Consider the following 21,069-nt stretch of genomic DNA (forward strand, 5'->3'; position numbering starts at 1 on the left):
CTGTGGTGGCCCCAGCCACTGTCACAGAAGACAAGTCTAATTCCTGTAGACAGCGATCTCTGGAAGGAAGGCGCCACACGGCTCCTCCCCCTATAACATCCTCATGCTAAATAAGAGACGACAGACTGGACTGGGGTGTGCAGACGGTGTCGGCACGCACAGCGTAGCTACGAACTCCGCAGACGCTGGTGTGGGGAGCAGTCACGCTCATGCAGACCCCATGTTGGCCCCACGTGAGCTCTTTCACTCCCCAGGGGATTATTGCTGACACCTAGGTCACATGTTCAGAAGGCAGATTGTAAGATTTTTTTAAAAATGAGAATCATTAACACATATGTTCCGGGAGTCGGGGGGTAGGGGCACTAGTGTTAAAACCATGCTTTACTCTTTTCGGTTCTGAGTTGCTATGCATTCTGCACCTGTTAAAACCAAGAAATAGAGGAGATAGGTTAGAGCGTGCCTTTGCCTGGATACCTACTGTGTTTTTAAGAGAAAACAAAATCATATATTCAACCGATGACTGGAGAATTTTCAGAAAGCCTTCCAACAGAAAAGCTTTGTTCTGAATAAGCAGTACTGTGTGACCAGGAAACTGATTACACAAGCCTATGTTTAAATGGTGTGAAAGCCATTATGTAAATAAGGCAAAGTCAATAATAATATTGAGGTCTAGAAATGTAGTGGCCATTCCTTTGATTGTGGTTAGGGTCACGGCCACATGGATACAATTTGATTTGAGAGAGAAAATGGTTATTATGAGCCATATTTTACAGACAAATGTAACATGCAAATTCCCTAACAATGTTTGGGAGACGCTGAGTTGGAGGGACGGGAAATAGAGCAGCTTTCCCCTGAGAGCTTGATGAATTGGCCTACTTTGGAAAGCAAGGGGCAGGAAACCTTTCTGAACCATGGATGGGCAGTGTCGCGTTACCAAGTACCTGCCCCGCTTCTGACAATCTGTCCAAAAATAGCCAGATAGATCTTAGCGGCTTCTTGGCTCCGGAAAGGGTCCCCTCCTCTCTTCCGGTGGGGTGTAGACTTTCAGAACCAGCAACAGCATAATGATTCTGGAGGCCAGTGCAGAATGGTTGATTGTAAGAAAAAGATGGCAGGTGTTTGGAAATGAACAAAGATGGACATGTTCATTGGAGGTTCTCGGGCTTGCTCTCGGTCTGCTTTCTGGTTCTGTCTCCCGCGTCTGTCCCTCCTGCTGTACTACATTTGTCACCATTTGGGGGGTCCCATGTCTCTTTAGTGGCTTCTCAGTCACCTGGCGAGCCCAGGAATCCCTCCAGATCATGCCCTGCCACACCCACATTGGACATCTCAGGAATGTTTCAGCTTCTGGAAGTCTTTGCAGCCAGGGTCCTTAATCTAGTCGGACCCCCAAAACACACTGAAATGCGCTGTTTCTTAAATGGCAGAGTGAGGACCTCAGCAAACTGCTCTTCCATGAAAAAAACAAAAAAAAAAACACGTACAACAAAATGCCAGCCAAACAATTCAAAGGCCAATATATTTATGAATGCACAGAATTATTATTTTTTAAAGCCGTCCCTGCTGTGCTGTCTTGACTGCACAGCAATGCCCCACTGCACACTGTCTATATACTTTGCTTAGCCCGTAAGAATCCGCTGCTTCTGCCAACGACCATGAATTATAATTGCTTATTTCTGTTTCTATGTATAGTTCCTCATGAATTAAACTTCCTCTAAATACAAATTATTAAGATATGTGCTTGAGGGTATAAAATAATGAATTCTATTGCACAGGGTCAGCTCACCCACCTCCAAAAATATCCCTTGAAGAGGACCTGAACCGTTGATGGAGTAAACCTGGAGTGACTCTTAATATATAATTTGTGCTGAATCAGGGGCCGACCAATATTAAATAGCAGGTGCCAAAAGCATAACGAAATTAAACCTAAGGGAGGAAATGTATTTTTCCTATTAATTAGGAAAATGCCACTCTTCTCAACGTGAGGTAGCAGAGCACTTCTGTCGAGATCACGAAAAAGTTAGAAACCGAGAGAAGCAGGGCAATTTGTGAAATATCGTAGGAAGGTCATTCATCTAGTCTGACCCCAAAACACACTGAGATGCACTGTTTCTTAAATGGCAGAGTGAGGACCTCAGCAAACTGCTCTTCTGTGAAAAAAACAACAAAATGCAAGCCAAACAATTCAAAATGACTAGTTTTGAATTCTGGAAATTAACCCAGTCACAGAACAAAGCAATAGCCATCTGTCCAACAGAAGCTACCAAACCTCGTAAGAGAACAGGATTTGTAATGTTTGAACTCCCACTTCTTTGCGCACCCCCCCATCCACACCCCAACTCAGGGGCACAATGCAAAGTCGGCCTGGCGTGTTAACATTTTAACAAGGTTGGCCTAATAGTGAACATCAATTAATGTGATACACACCTTAATAGAAAAAAGACAAGAACCACAATAATCTCAATAAATGCATAAAAAGCCTCTGACAAAATACATTGTCAACAAACGATCCAAAATGAAAGTAAGAAAACAATTACATTTCACATAGCATCAATGAGAATAAAACACCTAGGAATAATTTTAACAAAAGAAGTGTAACACTTGGATACTACAAACTACTAAACATTATTGAAAGAAATTAAAGAAGGTGTAAATAAAGTGGAAAGACGTCCCTTGATCGTGGATTGGAAAATAATATTAGTAATGTGGCTATCTCCCAGATGGATCTACAGGTCCGTTGCACACCCTACCGAAATCCCAGCTGCCTTTTGTGCGTAAATACACAAGAATGATCCTAAAATTCACATGAAAATGCAAAGGGCCCCGAAAGTTAGAACTAATCTTGAAAAAAACAAAAACAGGACAAATGTAGCGGTCTTATAGTTCCTGATCTCAAAACTGGCTGCAAAAGTACAATGATCAAGACAGTGTAGCCCTGACGTGAGGACAGACACAAAGACAAAGGGAAGAGAATTGAGAATTCAGAAAGAAACCTTCACGTATAGCAATGGATTTTTGGCAGGAGTGCCAAGAGCACTTAATGAGGAAAGAATAGTTTTCTTAACAAGTGGAACTGGGAGAACTGAATATCCTCATGCAGAAGGATGCGGCTGGCCCTTCAGCTCCCACCGTGCGCAAAAATTAACTGAAAGTGGATCACAGAGTTACGTGCAAGAACTAAAACTATAACATTCCAGAAAGAGACATAGGAGTACATCTTCATGCCCTTGGCTTAGGCAACAATTTGGCAGTGTCTTAGAAAGTTAAGCACAGACTTGGCATGTGAGCCCACAATTGCACTCCTAGACATACACTCGAGATAACTGGAAACCTGTGTTCACACAAAAGTCTGTACGCCAGTGGTCCTAGCAGCATTATTCCCAACAGCCAAAGACCGGAAACTCCTAAATGTTCGTCAGTGGGTAAATGAATACACGACATGCTCTGTCCACACAGTGGGATCCCATTCAGCCCACCTGGAGTCAACGAACCTGGAGGTTAAGGGCACAGTCCTCTAGGCTGCCCCGTCCACCCAAGACTGCAGACACCAGCCTAAATCTGGAAATTTCTGAGCCCATCTTCACTTCAGACCAGCTGGCTGTAAACTTGAGTGTCCCTACAGAGCATTCAGGTTTGATTACTGTGCCGGAATGACCCACAGAACTCGGGAAAGTGCTAAACTTACAGTTTTATTATAGCAAAAGGATACAAATCAGAACTGGGCAAAGGAAGAAACATATAGGGCAGGCTCTGGGACAGGGAGTGTTCCAAGTGTGAAGTCCTCAGAGCTGAGTTACCCTCCTGGCATTAGTGTGGGCAATACACACATGGAGTATTGTCTACAGGAAACTCATTCAAGCGTTGCTGTCCAGAGGGTTTACATACACACGATTGATTGAGCCATCGCCCGTGAGACTGACCTCATTCTTCAGCCCTGGTTCATTCCCAGAGGTCAGGCTGATATCATCTGGCTCATTAGGTGAGCCCACCCTAAGACTCTGAGTGTGGCCGGCCCTACCAGGAGTTATCTCTGAGCAAAATCTAGCAGCTGTGGTGTGAGGGGACCTACTATGACTAACAACCCTACTTCTAACACTGGGAAATTCTACAGATTTGGAGATTGTCTTCCAGGAGCTGGGGACAAAGGCCAGTGAAATTCTTTATTACACAAGCCATAAAGAGGAATGATGGACTGACTCATGCTACAACATGGATTCAACCCTGAAAGCGTGATGCTGAGTGAAAGAAGCCAGATGTCAAAAGCCACATATTGTAGGACTGCGGCTTATATGAAATGTCCAGAAAAGGCAAACCCATAGAGAAAGGCGGTAAGTTAGTCATTGTCAGGGGCTGAGGGGAAGGGGGCATATGGGGAGTGACGACTAATGTGTCCATGATTTCTTGGAGGGGGGGGTGATGGAATGTTCTGGATTTAGATAGTGGTGATGGGTGCACAACACTGAAAACTAAAGAATGGTACACTTGAAACAGGTGAAGTTTATGGCACTTGAGTTATCTCTATATGAAAAAGCATGTAATTCACAGATTCTATATTTAAAATTTACCTATTCGCTAAAATTTATTTGTCCCCCAAAGTCCATACTTGCCCTGCTTTCACAGCCTTTCATGGACATGTGCAGGGCGGTGAAAAATTCGTCACCCAGTACGTGTGTTGTGTTCCGAGCTGGGTGACAATGGGGCAGGGTCAGCTTTCTTGTCTTGGCTTTCAGACAGAGACAGACAGAAGACTGAGACAGCAGGGAAAGCACAGTGTAAAGCAGGAAGTTTCCACTCGGACACCTGTTCGTGCTGTGGCGTCGGGCAACGCGTGAACACTTCTGAACCCTTCTTTCTCTTTTGTAAAATAAAGAAAATTGATGAGTTGCTTTTAGGATGTAAGGTTTTAATCTATGTGAAGGGTGTGTGTGTGCGTGTGTGTGTGTGTGCACATACACAATTTTTCCTAGGAGAAATGTCTCAGTATTCACTAATTCAGTGTTCACCGTGACGTTATTGAACATACGCACCGGGAATAAAGAGAACCCACTATGCATATATATGTGTCCATACAATATATACATATCCCTGTATGTGTGTCCATTTGTATCCATGTATTAAAAATATTGTCTTTGCCCTGAAGTCTATTCTATTTGATAATAGACTGCTTTCTTTTGATTAATATGTGGATGATGTAACTTTCTTATCCCTGTACTTTCAACCTGCCTATGTTATTATATTTAAGGTGAATTTCTTATTGACAGCATGTCAAGATTTTTATCCCATCCTGCCCAGCTCTTCGGCACTTGGTGTTTTCATTGGTTTATTTTGACCAGTTATATAAAAATAATCCTTTTTGTTAAGCCTTAAGTCCATCATTTCTTTTTTGTGTCCTGTTTCTTCTCTCTGATTTAGGGTTTTTCTTTTTTATTTTAATCCTTTTTCCTGCCTTCCTGTGGGTTTCTTGAACATTTTTTTAGAATTCCATTTTGATTTATCTCTCGTAATTTTGAGTGTGTCTCCTTGCATAGTTTTTTAGTGGTTGCTCTGGGTGTTACATAAATGACCAGGGTCTGCTGTTAAAATGAAGCCCCTTTACCCTTCCCACTTATAACTGTATTCAGAAATTCATCACAGCGTGGTGGGGTTTTTACTTTCACCGTCAAACACGATTTCAGTAGTTCAAGGGGAGAATGAAAATCCCTTGATCTGTCCATATTTCTGTTTAGTGTGTCCTTTTTTTCCTTCCTGGTGTTTCAAGATTTCTTCTTTCGTCATTTCCTCTGTGTGTGGAGGACTTTCTTCGGCCGTTCCTGTAGGCTGGTTCTACTGCTCACGGACACGCCTGCTTTTTCTCCTGAAGCACGTTTAGGCTGGATATAGGATACAGGATTCTGAGTTGACAAGTCTTTTCTTTCAGTACCCGAACGTGCGACTTCCTTCTGGACCCCCTGGCTGCCGGTAAGAAATCCCCCGCCGTTTGGGGTGGTTTTGCCCTGCAGGTAAGTGTGGGTTCCGTCTTGCTGCTTTCCAGATGGTTTGTCTTCTGTGCTTGGAAGATTGACTACAACGTGGGGTGCTGGAGCATTCTTGGGGTTTCACCGGCAATCTTCTATCTACAGGTTTATGTCTTCGGCCAAATTTGGGAAGTTTTCTGCAAGCCGATATTTCTCTCTTCTTGTTGAAGTACAGTTGACACATAATATTACATTAGTTTCGGGCGTACAACACAGCGACTCGACAATTGCGTACATTACAAAGCGTTCACCATGAGGAATGCAGTCACCATCTGTCACCACACAAAGTTCTTACAGAATTACTGTCTTCCCTATGCTGTACTTTTCAACCCCACGAATTCTTCACTTTCTAACAGGAAGCTTGTACCTCTTAGTCCCCTTTTGTGCCCATCTCCCCACCCCTCCCCTCTGGCAACCACGAGTTTGTTCTCTGTATTTATAGGACTGATTCTGCTTTTTGTTTGTTTATTCATTTGTTTTGTTTTTTAGGTTTCACATGTTAATGAAATCATGCGGCGTTTGTCTTTCTCTGGCTGACTTATCAGTATCACTTGGCACAATGCCCTCCAGGTCCGTCTACGCTGTCAGGAGGTGAGTATTTCTTTGAATACGTTTTCAGCCCGATATCCTTCTCTCGTCCCGAGACTCTGACTGCACACACATTATAGCTTACGCTACAGTCCCACTGGGCCCTGAGACTCCGTCTATTTTTTTCAGACGACTATCAGTCCCTTGTTCAAACTGGCTAATTTCTATTTTTCTATCTTCCTGTTGATTCATTCTCTCCTCTGTTGTTGTACCCACCCATCGAGTTTTTTATTTTGGTTGTTATAATTTTCACTTCTAAGTGTCTCATTTGGTTCTTGTATAAATGAGCTATTTCTTTGCCGAGACTTAACTATGAGACTTTACTATTTTCTATTTTGTGTCAAGGAGGGCTCATAATTGCTTATTGAAGTTCTCTTACGATAGCTGACTTACCATCTCTGCTGGAGAATTCTAACATCTCTGTCACCTTGGTCTTGACATCTATCGATCGTCTTTCCTCATTCAGAGATCTCCCCTGGTTCTCAGCGTGATGAATGATTTTCTTCTGGAACCTGAATGTCTTGGGCATTATATTATAAGAATCTGGATCTTATTTAAACCTACTGTTTTAACTAGCTTATTTTGACACTAGTCAGTAGAGGAGTGGGGAATGCCAACTTTGCTCTGCCAGGTGGGCGTAGAAGTGCACGTTCCCTATTTGACCCCCTTCAGTCCCCATCCCGTGAGGGGGTCCTCACTACTCTTAGGCAGGGGTGAGGGTTTGGCTCCACACTGGGCCTGGCTGGGATGTGTAGTGGTGTCTTGTGACTGCTGCCCCTGTGGCCCTGTGGCTTTCAACAATATGGCTGGGGGTGGGGGGGTTGGCCTCGTTATCACAGGCAGCTAGGGAAAATCTGGACCATCTGCCCACCAGGCCTCCTCCCCAGCACCCCTGTGGGGGACCTTGTTACTGCTGGGTGGGGGAGGAAATCCAGACGTCCATGTGCTTTCTGCAACAGTATTTTGGGGGATGGAAGTCCTGACTGCTTAGCAGACCTCCTTTGACACTACCCTGGTAAAGATCATGTGTTGGGATAATTTGTTATAGCCTCATGAGGGAAGAAGTCTAGGATCTGCACTTTACCTTTGTTGGCATGTTGAGAGTGGGACTACAGGTTCTTCTGTGGTGTTATCAAGAATAGAACAGTTACCCTAAAAGTTCTCTTTCCTCATAGGCTGCCCCTTCCCTGTTCCTTTGGCTAGAGAGAAAGCAGGCTTTCACTGGTGTGTGTGTGTGTGTGTGTGTGTGTGTGTTTTAACTGTGATTAAAAAACACACAACATAAAATTTTCAATTGTAACCATTTAAAAAAAATTTTTTTTAAAGATTCTATTTATTCATTTGAGAGAGGGAGAGACAAAGAGACAGAGAGAGTGCAAGCAGGGGGAGAGGCTGAGGGAGAGGGAGAAGCAGGCTTCCGAGTGAGCGAGGAGCCTGATGCGGGGCTTGATCCCAGGACCCTGAGATCATGACCTGAAGCTGAAGGCAGACGCTTAACCGACTGAGCCACCCAGGCGCCCGTCTATTGTAACCATTTTTAAGAATACCATTCAGATTTAGTAGGTGTTAAGTATATTCACCTTGTTATGAAACAGATCTCCAGAACTTTTCCATCTTGCAAACTGAAACTCTACACTCATTAAATAATTCCCCTTCCCTCAACTCATGGTAACCACAGTTCCTCATATCTGTTTCTATGAATTGGATTACTCTAGGTTCCTCATATAAATAGAATCGTATCGTACTTCTATTTTTTGTGTCTGGCGTATATCACTCAGCACGATGTCCTCAAGGTGCGTCCCTGTTGTAGCATATGACAGGATTTTTCAACACAACTAAGAGTTGTTTTTTGAAAAGATCAACAAATTTGACAAATCCCTAGCTAGACTAAGTAAGAAAAAAAAACAGAAAACACTCAAATAAATAAAATCAGAAAAGAAAAAGGAAGAGGGGACATTATAACCAATGCCACAGAAATAAAAGCGATTATAAGAGCATAGTATGAAAAATCGTATGCCAACAAATTGGGTAATGAAAAGAAATGGAAAAATTCCTGGAAACTCCTAATCTACCAGGGCTGAAACACGACCTGGAAAATCTGGACAGACCAATAACTAGTAAGGAGATTGAATCTATGATCAAAACCTTTCAACAAAGAAGAGCCCAGGACCAGATGGCTTCACTGATTTCTACCAAATAATTAAAGAAGAATTAACACCAATTCTCTTGCAACTCTTCCAAAAAATTGAAGAGGAGGGAACATTTTGAAGCGCATTTCATGGAGGTCAGTATTACCATAATACCAAAGCCAGACAAAGAAACTATAAGAAAAGAAAATTACAGCCCAATCTCTCTGATCAATATTGGTGCAAAAGCCCTCAGCAAATACAAGTGAACTGAATTCAACAGCATATTAAAAGGATTATACACCACAACCAAGTGGGGTTTGTTCCTGGAATACACGCATGAAAATCAATCGGTGCCACGCACCCCATTAACAGAATGAAGGTCGAAACCACACGATCATCCCAGTGGGTCCAGAAAAGTCATCTGACAAGATTCCACACCAGTTCTTGGGGTACAGCCTTGGACCAGCAACCTTCGAAACCTGTCTTTTTTATTACCTTTGCCTGGCTTTATTATCAAAAATATGCTTTTTTTACCCTGAAATCTTTGGCGTTACCTTGGAAGTACTTACTCCTTGAAGAAGGGTAGAACTTGAGCCCACCGGGGAATTAGACTCTGTGAGAAGAGTTTTGACTGCTGATGTCCGGGGCCCTTTTCCTAGCTGGGACACTTCCTCTAAAGAGGAAAGGGCCACCCAGTCCAGTACGCTCCACACAACCGTCTGCTCACAGACGCAGAGAGTGGCCTTCCAGTGACTCTGTTCCCTGAGCCATGGAACCCCGCAGAGGAAAGGGTTGCTGGGTCATTAGAGGCGTCAGTGGCCAACTGTCTACACCAAACACAAAGGGCTCAGCCCAGAATACCCATGGTAATTTTCTCCCTGCCATGCCCTTTTGGTTCACTACTGGTCTTCTAAAGCAGAATCTCTCTGTTTCAGTCATGCCCTTACCCTGACTCTTGCTACCAGTGTAAGAGCCTAGAACAAATTAAGTTGGACCATATGTAATTACCGTGTTATTAATACTATAGTTTATAGATTCACCATCTTATGAAAGTATTATTAATTCCTTTTTAAAATCCTATGAGGACATCGCATTATTATTTTGTGCAGTCAATTTTTGTTTGGGTTTACCCACATATCTAACTCTTTGTGTCCTCCATTCTTTCCTGCATCTTAGAGCAGTTTCTACAATTGCCTTGTTTGTGCTCATGACGCATCCTTTGACTGACCCATGTTGACCAGTATGGTGGCTGGTAGCCAGAAGTGGTTATTTAAATTTAAGGTGATGACCATGAACATTAAAACTGAGTTCCTCAGTCAGAGTAGCCACATTTCACATGCTCAATAACCACTTGTGGCTCGTGGCTACTTTTCCATCCTCGTAGAAATTTCTACTGAGCTGTATTGCTTTAAAATGTCATTAATGAAGGTCTTTATGGGGCATATTTACTCACTTTTCATTATCCAAACTATCTTCACTTTGCACTCCCTTTTCACAATTCTTCTCATGAGTAGAGGATTCTGGGTAGAATGCCTATATTTGCATATAACAAGGGAAGGGTGATGTTTCTGTAATCAAGTGGCTTAAAAACCCAAGGTCAGGATCCTTCTCCTTAAGTGTGATCCTTGTGTGCAGCCCCAAATTGAGGCTGAAATTGGGGCCTGGCCCCGCTGGTTCCTGCTCCTGTGACTGTGAGCAAGCCCGGACGGGGAGGACCACATCTGCTGCTCCTGTTACCTCCTTATCACCGCGGATAAAGTGGCTGCAATGTTTTTAGCATGGACGTGAAATGGTAATTAACTAGTTACTTTCAGTTAATGAATTTTTCCCATGGGGGCTGAAATATCTGCATCGACTTTATATTGAAAAAAAAATAGCCAACTAATCATTTTAATTTCCATTTCAGTTTACTTTACATATATGAGATCTCCAAAGCATCGCTTGACTCACCAGAAGCAGTAAATTATAAGACTCACTGTGGGTCAGGGGCTGTGCAACACCCTTCCCATGGGTTAGTTCACTCTTGATTAGGAAAATAAACTAATATAATTAGCCTTAAACCGGAAATAGTACTTTGCATTCATTCTCTTACATGCTGTTTCCAACCTTGTCTTTAAGTGGCCCAGCAATGACACAGCCCTCCTTTCCAACAGGATGTATGTGAAACGTTCTTATATGCTCACTGGAACCCCTATATTTTCATAGATGGAAAGAGTGCTCCTTGAGGGCAACTAATTCCATGTCTCAGGGAAGAGAAATGTGAGAGGTTATGGAACATGATGTTGCTGACAGAAAACAATGCTCTTTTTCTTCTTTTCTTTTGAATGTCCGGAATAGCCCTGGAAGAACGATGGAGTCAGGTGACACCAATCTGAGAGACAAGAGCGAGTACTAATCATTGGGATAATAATAGGTATTTGGAACAAGTTGAGACTATAAAGAGGCATAAAGTAAAAACTTGATATAAAGGCGCTAAAGGTGACTGTGATTCAAACTTATTTTAGAAGCAATTTTGATTAGAATTAGATCGCCAATAAATGGATTTTCTGCTTAAACAATTTAGTTCATCTCTGTATCTAAGGAGCTCTTGCAGGTTTACGTGTAAAAATAGGAAAAGCAGGATAAATGGAACTGTGATGAGTTTTAGAAAAAGGAAGTTCTGCCCTCAAAATAGGAACGTCAAGTTGGTTCCGAGAATCACAGAAAATGACGAAGTAGATGGCAGGTCTGTTAGGGACGTAAAGCACCATATGCAGCTATGAAGGTTCTATCTTAAGAAATGTCTTCAATGTTAAGTACATTAAAAAATGTACTTAATTTTTCCAAATCTAAAGGCAAGTGTAGACCTGAGACGGGGCATATTCACAAGGGACATGATAAACTGAGTCCAGGGTCTCATCCTTTTAACATAAATAATGATACGGTAAAAGGAATATATATCATTTTTTGGTCACAATCAAAGGATGGCAGACGTCTCACATTATTAGTAATTCTGAAGCAGAAGTTGTCATAGGAAGTGGCCCTTGAGTTTTACTTTCCCAGCCGTGTGCTTTATGTATAATGAATCCTGCCACACCTGCCAGCGACACAGTCTTCCCGAAACACAACCTGTATTTATACAGAAATATCGTACCGAAGCCACGTCGTCATGGCTGATGTGCCAACAAAATGCTCAGCAGTAACTAGCAGGAGTTACACCCGGGAGAACCTGTAGAGAAAAACAAGGCTCTTGCAACCCGACTTCACTCCTAATAAACAGTGTTTCCTTGGAAAAAGCAACTCGAGCTTGCTTTGAGGGCCTGTGTACGGGGAAATTAAGATTGCATGGCAAGGTAGTTAATGCCCTGCTAACAGGACCACTCTATGATGCTGAGAATAATAAGATTTTTTTTTAATAAAAACTCAAACTTTCTCTGAACTTAAATTTGCTAAACCAGTACTTATGAATACTTTCATCCCCCCAAAAGTCATAATACTCGTATGCAGGTTTAAGTAGCCCAAAGATCTATCACTAATAATATTTGTATCGGGGTGTAGTAAGTATTTTCAACGTGCCGGGAATGTGTTAATGCCCCGGAGCTTGCAAGTGTGCCCACGGGCTCCAGGGTAGCAGTGGGCACACATACACACCAAATCCATTCCCCCACCATTTGGAGTGCAAACCACTTCATGTTTATTATGATCTTTCTAATTCTTCTTTCCGTGTTGCCACTGGTGGTGAGCCAGGCTGGGGTAGAAGGAGACAGCCGGGATCCAGAGAAGGCACCGAGGGACTCCTTAAATGTGTTAGTTCCATGGATTGCAAAACAATAGATTAAGCAACCCAATAAACATGTTTTCATTTACTACGGGTCCACTGCACCCCCTTGTTGGAAAACGATTTCGGTTTTCCAGCTGCATCGTCAGGGCTAATTTATACTCTCTACAGAACACACTTCAATCGTATTTGCTTCCTTCAAGGCAAGAACCATGAACTTCATATTCTATTCTTAAAAAAATCCATTGAAAACAATGATCTATCAGACGTTCTGTATGAAAGAGAAAGAAAAAGTTCCAGAAGTGGTGGCTGTGCTGGACACACAGGATGCCCCAGTATGTTTTTCTACATTGCTCCGTAACACTGGGGAGGTAGTGAAGGGGGGCTTTACCTCATCATGGAGTAAACAGAGGCTCCGAAGTTCTGGGCCCAATAATAAGCATGAGTTATGTGCCAGTTCCCTTTTCTGTTTGGAAATAAAACTTGGGGAATTCTTATCTTTTAACATTTATTTCATAGAAGGGTGTTATCCGCAAACTGGAATTTATGTATTGATAGTGCTCGGGAAACCCAACTCTGGGAGAAAATCTCGTGCGACCAGTATTGAGTATATAGGAAACATTCAACAAATAACGTACTGATGGTTAAATTATTGTTCTCTGGCAAAGATGAAAATATCTACATTCATAGGTATTTGAACTTGTAGTAATCAGTAAATGTTTTACTTAGTGTCCGATCATTTAAATACCATCACACATAATATTAACAGGATAGAGTCCTCTCCATATATGTATACAGTAGAGATAAAGTAGTACACACTCCCAAGAATATATACATTTGCACATTTTTTAATATTTCAGGGGAAAACCAATATAATCTCACAATTCAAATTTCATTCAATTTCTCTTAAAAATATTTTCCTAATTTAATTGAAAAAGGTTATTTTATTAACAAATAAGCAGGTAAAGTTTACAAATCGGTAAAGTGGGTGATATAGCACTGCATTTTGGTACAAATATTTCATTTCCTCTTTTAAAAAGGGAGCAGAATACAAGGAATTTCACTAACTATAAATCTGCAAAATGCCAGCTACCAAAGTGATTAACATTTTTGGAAGCTAATATGATCATTTGTTAAAGTTGCAATGATTTCAGGGTGTTAACGTTCAGCTATACATTAACTAGACCCTATCATTTTTGTGTTGAATCCTTCTCCACTCTGCATAGGCCTTCTGACAAAAAAAAAGTATGTGTATCATTCACCAAGGTAAGTTCTTCATATATTACTGTACTGAGACCCTGAAAATCCTTCATTTACTTAAAGAGACTTCAATAAAGACATAGCACTGTGGTAGATTAACTTTAAAGTGACTCCCATGATCTCAGCCTGCTGGTTCAAGTCCTTATGTAATCCCCTCCTCTTGAGTGTAGACAGGACCTATGACTTGCTTCTAACCAACAGAATTTGGAAAATGGGATGGGCTGTCGCTCCCCTCATCACATTACATTATATAAAACTCCCTCTTATTAGCAGACTTGCTCTAGAGTCCCCTCCCCCTTTTGCTGGCCTTGAACAGAAGCAAGCTCTCATGAATCTTCCAGCAGTAAGGAACTGAATGCTGCCAATAACCATAAGACCAAGGACTCCCCAGCCAAGTCTCCAGATGAGGACGCAGCCCTGGCTGATACTTCACTGCAGCCTTGCAGAGAACACAGTGAACCCGTGCCCAGCTCCTGATCCACAGAAACTGTGAGATCATAAATGTGTGTTGCATTAAGCCACTAAACTGTGGTCATTTGTTAAACCTCATAGAAAACTAATACGAAACCATAAGAAAGAGGTTTTTTTGAGAAAAGACTTAGTATAGAGGATATCTTTTTCTATTGTTTAAAAAAAAAAGTCACAGAAAAATAGGTATACACTCGAAGGTCATAGCAAGGCTAAGTGTATGGAGTCCCAGGTGGTGCCGTTGTGGTCAAAGGAAGCAATCTATTTCCTGGCAGGCACATGGTAAGTGGCATATGAAGAGGGCAGCATATTTTATTTATAACTGGCTAGTGAGTGCAAAAGGTGGGCTCCATGCAATTATCTTGACCCCCGCCACAAAGTAGTTACTGGAACAGTTCCCACGGTTAATGCAAATTCTTTGCTCCCCTAGTATGCAAATATCCTCTAAAATGAAACGAACTGGTTGATTTTGGATGCTCTGATGGAAGCTGACTCCAAGATCCTAGATTCTTGACCAGAATGGCAGATTTAGTTCAGATCATACAACCTGCATTTTCCTTGGCGTAAGCATCCTTCCACTGATATTCCAAATAGTAATGAGACTGAGATGGTATTTCAGGGGATGGTTTGCCTAGATCGGTTCAAAATTTAGAAAAAGAAATGGAGAGCTTTAGTTCAAAATGTGACTTTTCCCAAGTAAATGAAAAGACAGTTGCAAGAAATCAAATTGTGTGATAACCTTCAGAACAAGAGAACCACAGGACTACAAAGAATAGTGACCTAATCACCCCATATTTGAAGGAAATGAATTTGGGATTCTGTTTTGTTGCAATGAAATGGACGAAGGATGCATCTGCAGTGTTAAGTATGGAGTTTATACCTGGGCTCATCTTCAGTTAGAAAATATACATTTTGGGGAGATCATTAGCTGATCTTTATCATAATTTACAAAGATTAAAATGACCAATTACAAAGAAAAATAAGCAAAGTATTGCAGACTGGAATGCTTTACACACTTTGCTACCTTCGACTTTTTTCTGTTCCATAAATGAACAGAATACTACAATTTCATAGCTGACATTCAATACTCATTTCATCACTAACAATGTATGCAAACTGACTTAAGAGAGACAAATAATAAAAACAATCGGCCAAAAAAATAGGTTTTCTAGGTTTCTAACGCATTTTTGGCCAGTGGGCTCTGGTTCACAGAAAGATGGAAATGCAGTCGAAGACCGTCTGAGAAGCACTTCCCGGCTTACAAATGTCAGATAAAGGAAGCGAAACACAGATTTCCACATAACACAAAACACTAGAGTCCAACTTTGACTTTTATAAACTTCTGTGTCTCATTTTTAAGAGAATAGGGCCACAGCTCAAATCCTTGTTCTCACTTAAAACCCAAAGTCATTATGCAAAATACATTTGAATTTTCGACAGTCGGGCCAGAACAATCAGAAACCGCCACACAGTGATTAGTGAGCACACCTAAGTCACTTCTACATAAACAGATCATGAAGCAGCACTGAGCAGAGCCTCCCAGGACCACACGCGAGCAAGCTGATGGCGCTACCCAGCTGCCACCTGCCCCAGGAGGACAAGGGGGGAGCTTCATCGGCTGGGAGCCCTGGCTTAGCGAGAAAGTCACATCACCGGAGCCCTGGGTAAACTGCCGCTGGCCATCAGAAGAAGTACTCCTTCTGGCTTTCACTGACTGTACTTTGCATGTTGACCTCACTTTTCAGAGCAGTCTCAGCGTTGTCTCCAGTTTGGGGAATATTTGACTCATTTTTTTGGTATAACCATCTCTGCTGATAAATGCGTATAGCTATGGCGGTGATGCAGAGCGAGATAAATATGACAACCGCTATCACACCTAGTAGAGACGAGAAAGGAAAACTACAATCAGAATACGAACTCTGTAATATACACGTACATATACACACACACATATATAACGTAGATAATATAAAGCTCCATTTACATCATATATACATCATCAGAAAATTGGAAACTAGGTGGCATTAGAACACTGAGTTTACTTCAAGTCCTTACCTCCCTAGATACAGCGGTTTTATGCCTTTATGCTAACGATCTATCAGCTTGGCTTTCAGTCAATGCCCTCATGCTTAAATTCAGAACCATGGTGTGGCCTCTTAGGGCATGCCCACACTTCATGCTAATGAGTAAGCACGTTTTTATCATTTTAAAAGGATAGAGTGTATAGTCGTAGAGTAATTAAATGCTTATGTATAAGTATGCTAACAGAAATCTGACGCTCTGCTGACTTTCAGTTCTGTGCTGAGTATACCACTTGTTTCTATGAGGCTAAAAGAGTCTCAAGGGATCTCTGCTGCTGGGGTGGGGGGGCATGCCTTCTGTGTGATGCCCTTTAGCTGCTTGTGCGTAGCACTGTGACTTCTTTTTAACCAGTGAAATACAACAAAGGTGATAAGCTGTACCTGGTTATGTGGTGATGTTATATAAGACAGTAGCACCTGCCTTACGGGACTGTTCCTCTTCCTGGTGGCCGTAAGGTGACAAGCAGTCACGGTAGGAATCCATATGGGAATCCCTACATGGCCGGGAACTGCAGGCAGCCTCTAGGTGCAGCTAGCAAAAATCCAGAAGCTCTCGGTCCTACGCTACAAGACACCGAATGCTGCCAACCCCATGCAGGTGAAGTGGATCCTTCCCCGGAGGAATCTCCAGATGAGACCTCAGCCCTGGCTGACTCCTTCATTGCAGCCTTGTGCGACCCCGAGCAGAGGACCCAGCTAAGCTGTGCCTGGACTCCTGACCCACAGAAACTGGGACATAATAACACAAAAGTGGGTTGGGTTAAGCTCCGAGTGGCTGGTAATTTGTTAGGCAGCTACAGGGAAAGTAGATTATTTGACATCTCCTATCGGTAATGTTTTAAGTACTGAAAGCATTAGCTATGCCAGTGGTTCTCAACTTTGGCTGCACAACAGACCATAACTTAGAATCTCTGGATGGGAAGCTTGCACATCAGTATTGTTTTAAAAGTTCCTCAGATTTTTTTAAAGCACTCCCAGGGCTGGGACGGTCAAATGAGGCCTAGAAGCGTTTGCTCCAGCTATCATATTCATAAAGAACGAATGTCTAATCCAAAACAGGGAGGTACAAAATAAGCATTCACTAGTCGATATACTTGTAAGATGACTGACACAGGCATTAATATTCCAATTAGCAAATGTTAGAACACACATCACCGTTTAGTTATGTGAATCAAAATTTGTGTTGTTAAATGAAGATTCTTCAATACACTCTGGGACAGACTTAAAGAAGCGTAATGCAGCCCAGCAAACTCGACGCTTGGTTGGGTGTATTTGGCCACAGGGATTCCCGAGCAGGTGCTCAAAAATCTTTTGGAAGATTCTTCAATATGAGTAGGCGGAATAGTCATCACGTTCAATATATTTTGCATCTCACTTGAGAACTAACGGTAGAGTTGCTTTAATTACTTCTATGCTCCGTTACAGGACCTTGTTTTGAAGAGCTATATCATATCCGATTTTAGTGTCAGGGACAGTAACTCAGTAACAGTGATCAGGCCACCTGATTATACAGTTACTGTCACCATTATCCTCAAACATCCAGGATGTTATTATGTATGTAACTGATTACTAGCTTGTTTGTTTTGTGAGGTTTGGTAGGGTCCTAGAATAACCCGTCTTCATCCGCTCTCTGAAGAGATTGAGATAATTTGAATAATGCATCAGATGCCTTCCATAACCTTCCTTTCGGCAATTCCGGTGTAAGTGTGTTTGTGACAAGCACTTAGGTCGGCCTGCCTCTCCATCTATCTACACATCTGTCTCTTTCTCTACCTGTCCATCTATATGATGGATCCCTTGGCAAGAAACTCTCTGTGGTCTCTGGTTTACTGGGTGTGAATGTTAGTTAGGTTAGTTCTCCTTTCCTATGTTGTTCCCTTTGCTTGCAAGAGAAGATGAAAAAGCACAGTGCAGAACGCAGAGAAATGCATCTATCGGACTAATCCTTTAAACAGATCAAGTACTTTTCATGTGGGTGCAGTCTGCGATCAATTAGACAAAGGGCTCAGAATTCTACGCAGAATTCTATGCTGGAGGTCAACATACTTGGTGCTGACAAACCACGCAGCAAACAGCCACTGCATGGATTGAAGGCAGATACAAGGGAACTGCGGCCAGTAACCTGAGCTGTTAGCACCCCACACCCCGAGTGCTCGGATTCTATATCCCGTCTATTAGGAACCAGGTAGGATTTCTCAGGGGAATGATATTGGTGCAAATTATTTACTTTGTACAACCTGCCAATGATATTTAACCAAACGCAATAAAGCTCCAAAGACCACATCTTCTGTTCCATCATCAACCTATCATCGTTGCTCTCGCTAAAAATGGCATCAACCATGACATTTTGCACTTTTGGACTTTGATTCCTATTTTGAAAATATTAATCACATTTAAGTCAATTTATTTTATATCAAGTTTTGCTTTATAGTGAAGTCTTCTCATTAAAAATAAATGAGCATGGCTCAGGATTAAGATTTGATTTATACTTTAACACAAAGTATTCCTTTTAGATATACATTATAAATAACATATATGTTTTTTGTTTGTTCTTGGAGTTGTGAAATCAAGGGCTCATATATCTCATTCATTACAAAAATAGAAGTAGTTAAGATAGGAATGGACATGTTAACCTTCTTAACATAGATTTGGTCAGCACTTGAAAATGTCTGAATCCCTTCCTAATAGTCTGGAGAAAATCGGCGTCTTGATGAACAGAAGCTAAATGAACAGATCCGATCTGATCTGGTGCGCAGCCTGCCTGAAGAGTGGACACCCACGTGCATCCCCCAGATCCAGGACTAATTCCCTTGTTTGGAATAGCAATGGAATGGAGAGCAGTTCACGTCCTCCTCACCAAGTAGAGTTTGCAACTGACACATTTCAATAATCTAAGTAAATAAATGTAAACGTTCTCTGAATCATAAGGAGGAAACTTGAATATTCATTCGTTAAGTTAGACCTAAATAAGTTCGGTTTCAGGGAATGGGTTGGGAGATATTTAAAATGCAATTACTTTTACCTCTTCAAATATATATAAATAGATAGAAAATATAAATAATATTATATATGAATATGTATATAAATACATACATAGTTTAGCTATAGGACTTTGCTTTAAAGAGCTATGTTATATCCAGTTTTAATGCCACATATATAGGATACACCTGACACTAAGAGCATATGTATTACATAAATATATATTAGCAATTGTATTTATAAATATAAATAAGTATAAATCTAAGATAAGTCTGACACCAGAAACAGCTTCGTATATTTATGTTTAGAAAAATCTTTAAGTTTTCTATCTTTATGTTTAAGAAAATGACAATTTGCATAGTTAGGTGCTTCTCTCCACCTAATGTTTTACTTTCAATATTATTTTTAAAAGTTTTGGGCTAATGGACTGAGAGGTCCATGGCTATTCTGAATCGAAGAAGTAAAGGTGAATGTTATATCTATCTATCTCTGTCTCTATCTTGAGAAATATGAATGGGTATTTTCAAATGAAAAACCTTATTTTTCTGGAATTTGGCAACTATCCTTTAAAAAGCTTCCCCGTGGAAGCATGGGTTCCTTCCACTACGCGCCTGCAGACGCTGACTTGGGTACACTCCCATCAAGAACATCAGCAAATGTGTGTGGCCTGCCATGGACCTCGCACATCAGCGCGGATTCTCAGACACTTTTTGGTTTATGCCAACAGTGACAACAACGCCAAGGACCAGGTCATTCACAGCCCTGTTACCTCCGATGACAGCAGAGTCACTTCTGTCAGCATTAACTAAGGGTTCTCCCCCATCTGTTGGTCCAGAACCACCTACAGTAGAAAAAGGGAGAATGACAGAGGCGAGAGGGAAGGACGACTTTGGAGACATTCACAAACATGCGACAGGAGAGCAGAGCATTGCGCCAGTAGAAATGAACGTGAAACCAAGACCAGAGCATGGAGAGGCGAACCAACAGAAGGCTTTGGAAAGCTCCGGGATGGAGACGGGGTGGAGGACCGCGGGCGGCGAGCGCGACCGCCGGCGGAGGGGCACGCACCTGCGCCACCTGCGAGCGGGCGGGTGGCTTCCCGCGCCGGGGCTCCGGGCCCCGCCCCCTCCGCGCAGCGGGACGCGGCGGCCACGTGGCCGCGCACGGTGACCGGGGCGGGACCGCCGGGGCGCAGCGCAGCCTTGAGCGGAGCGGCGGGGCCGAAGCGCACGGCCGAGAGGCAGCCGGTGAAGCCGCGCGCGCCGGCCCGCAGCGTGTCCGGGTCCGCGCCGGGGGGCTCTGCGGGCAGAGAAACGGGGCATACGTTAGGGCGCGGGGGCCACGGGCGGGGGCGGGGGCGCAGGCCTAGCCCGCGTCTGCGTGGTAGCGGCGAACCGACCCTCCCTCCGAACCCTCTGTCCTTCCTTCCTTAGGAAAAGTCAGCCAGGGCCAGTAGCTGCGGCCTCCGTTAGTGACACGCGGGTGCTAACTCTGCGTGGGGAAGACCGAAGCGTCCCTGGATGCAGTCACGCCGTACAAAGGAATTAAATCCATTGCCATGGCGCTTTTCAAATGACCATTACAGTATTTTGTAACAGGATTTGTGGCCAATGAGCTAGGTGGTTACAGTGAAATGTCTCCTGAGCTTGGGGACAACAGTGCTCTGGCAATCCCTACCGCAGTTCTAATCTCGCCATTTACACTTCGGTTTGGCTCACTGTTCTCAGCCCCATAGAGGCCCCTCCCTAACCGCAGGTGCCACCAGGGAACCCCATCTCCCAATGCCTTTCCCC

General features: G+C 42.6%; 1 protein-coding gene across 1 annotated transcript in view; it reads right to left on the reverse strand.

The window, feature by feature from the left end:
- Positions 1-15,898: 15,898 nt before the first annotated feature.
- Positions 15,899-21,069, reverse strand: part of LOC103663318 (contactin-associated protein-like 3) — a 133,806-nt gene continuing 128,635 nt past the window's right edge. The window contains exons 20-22 of the mRNA XM_040620317.1: positions 20,354-20,575; positions 20,046-20,117; positions 15,899-16,092 (exon numbers count right to left, since the gene is read on the reverse strand). Of these exons, the coding sequence (XP_040476251.1) occupies positions 15,899-16,092; positions 20,046-20,117; positions 20,354-20,575 (488 nt within the window). The remainder of the gene's footprint in view (positions 16,093-20,045; positions 20,118-20,353; positions 20,576-21,069) is intronic.

The sequence above is a fragment of the Ursus maritimus genome, unplaced genomic scaffold (genome assembly GCF_017311325.1).
Source record: "Ursus maritimus isolate PB19 unplaced genomic scaffold, ASM1731132v1 scaffold_34, whole genome shotgun sequence".
NCBI lineage: Eukaryota > Metazoa > Chordata > Mammalia > Carnivora > Ursidae > Ursus > Ursus maritimus.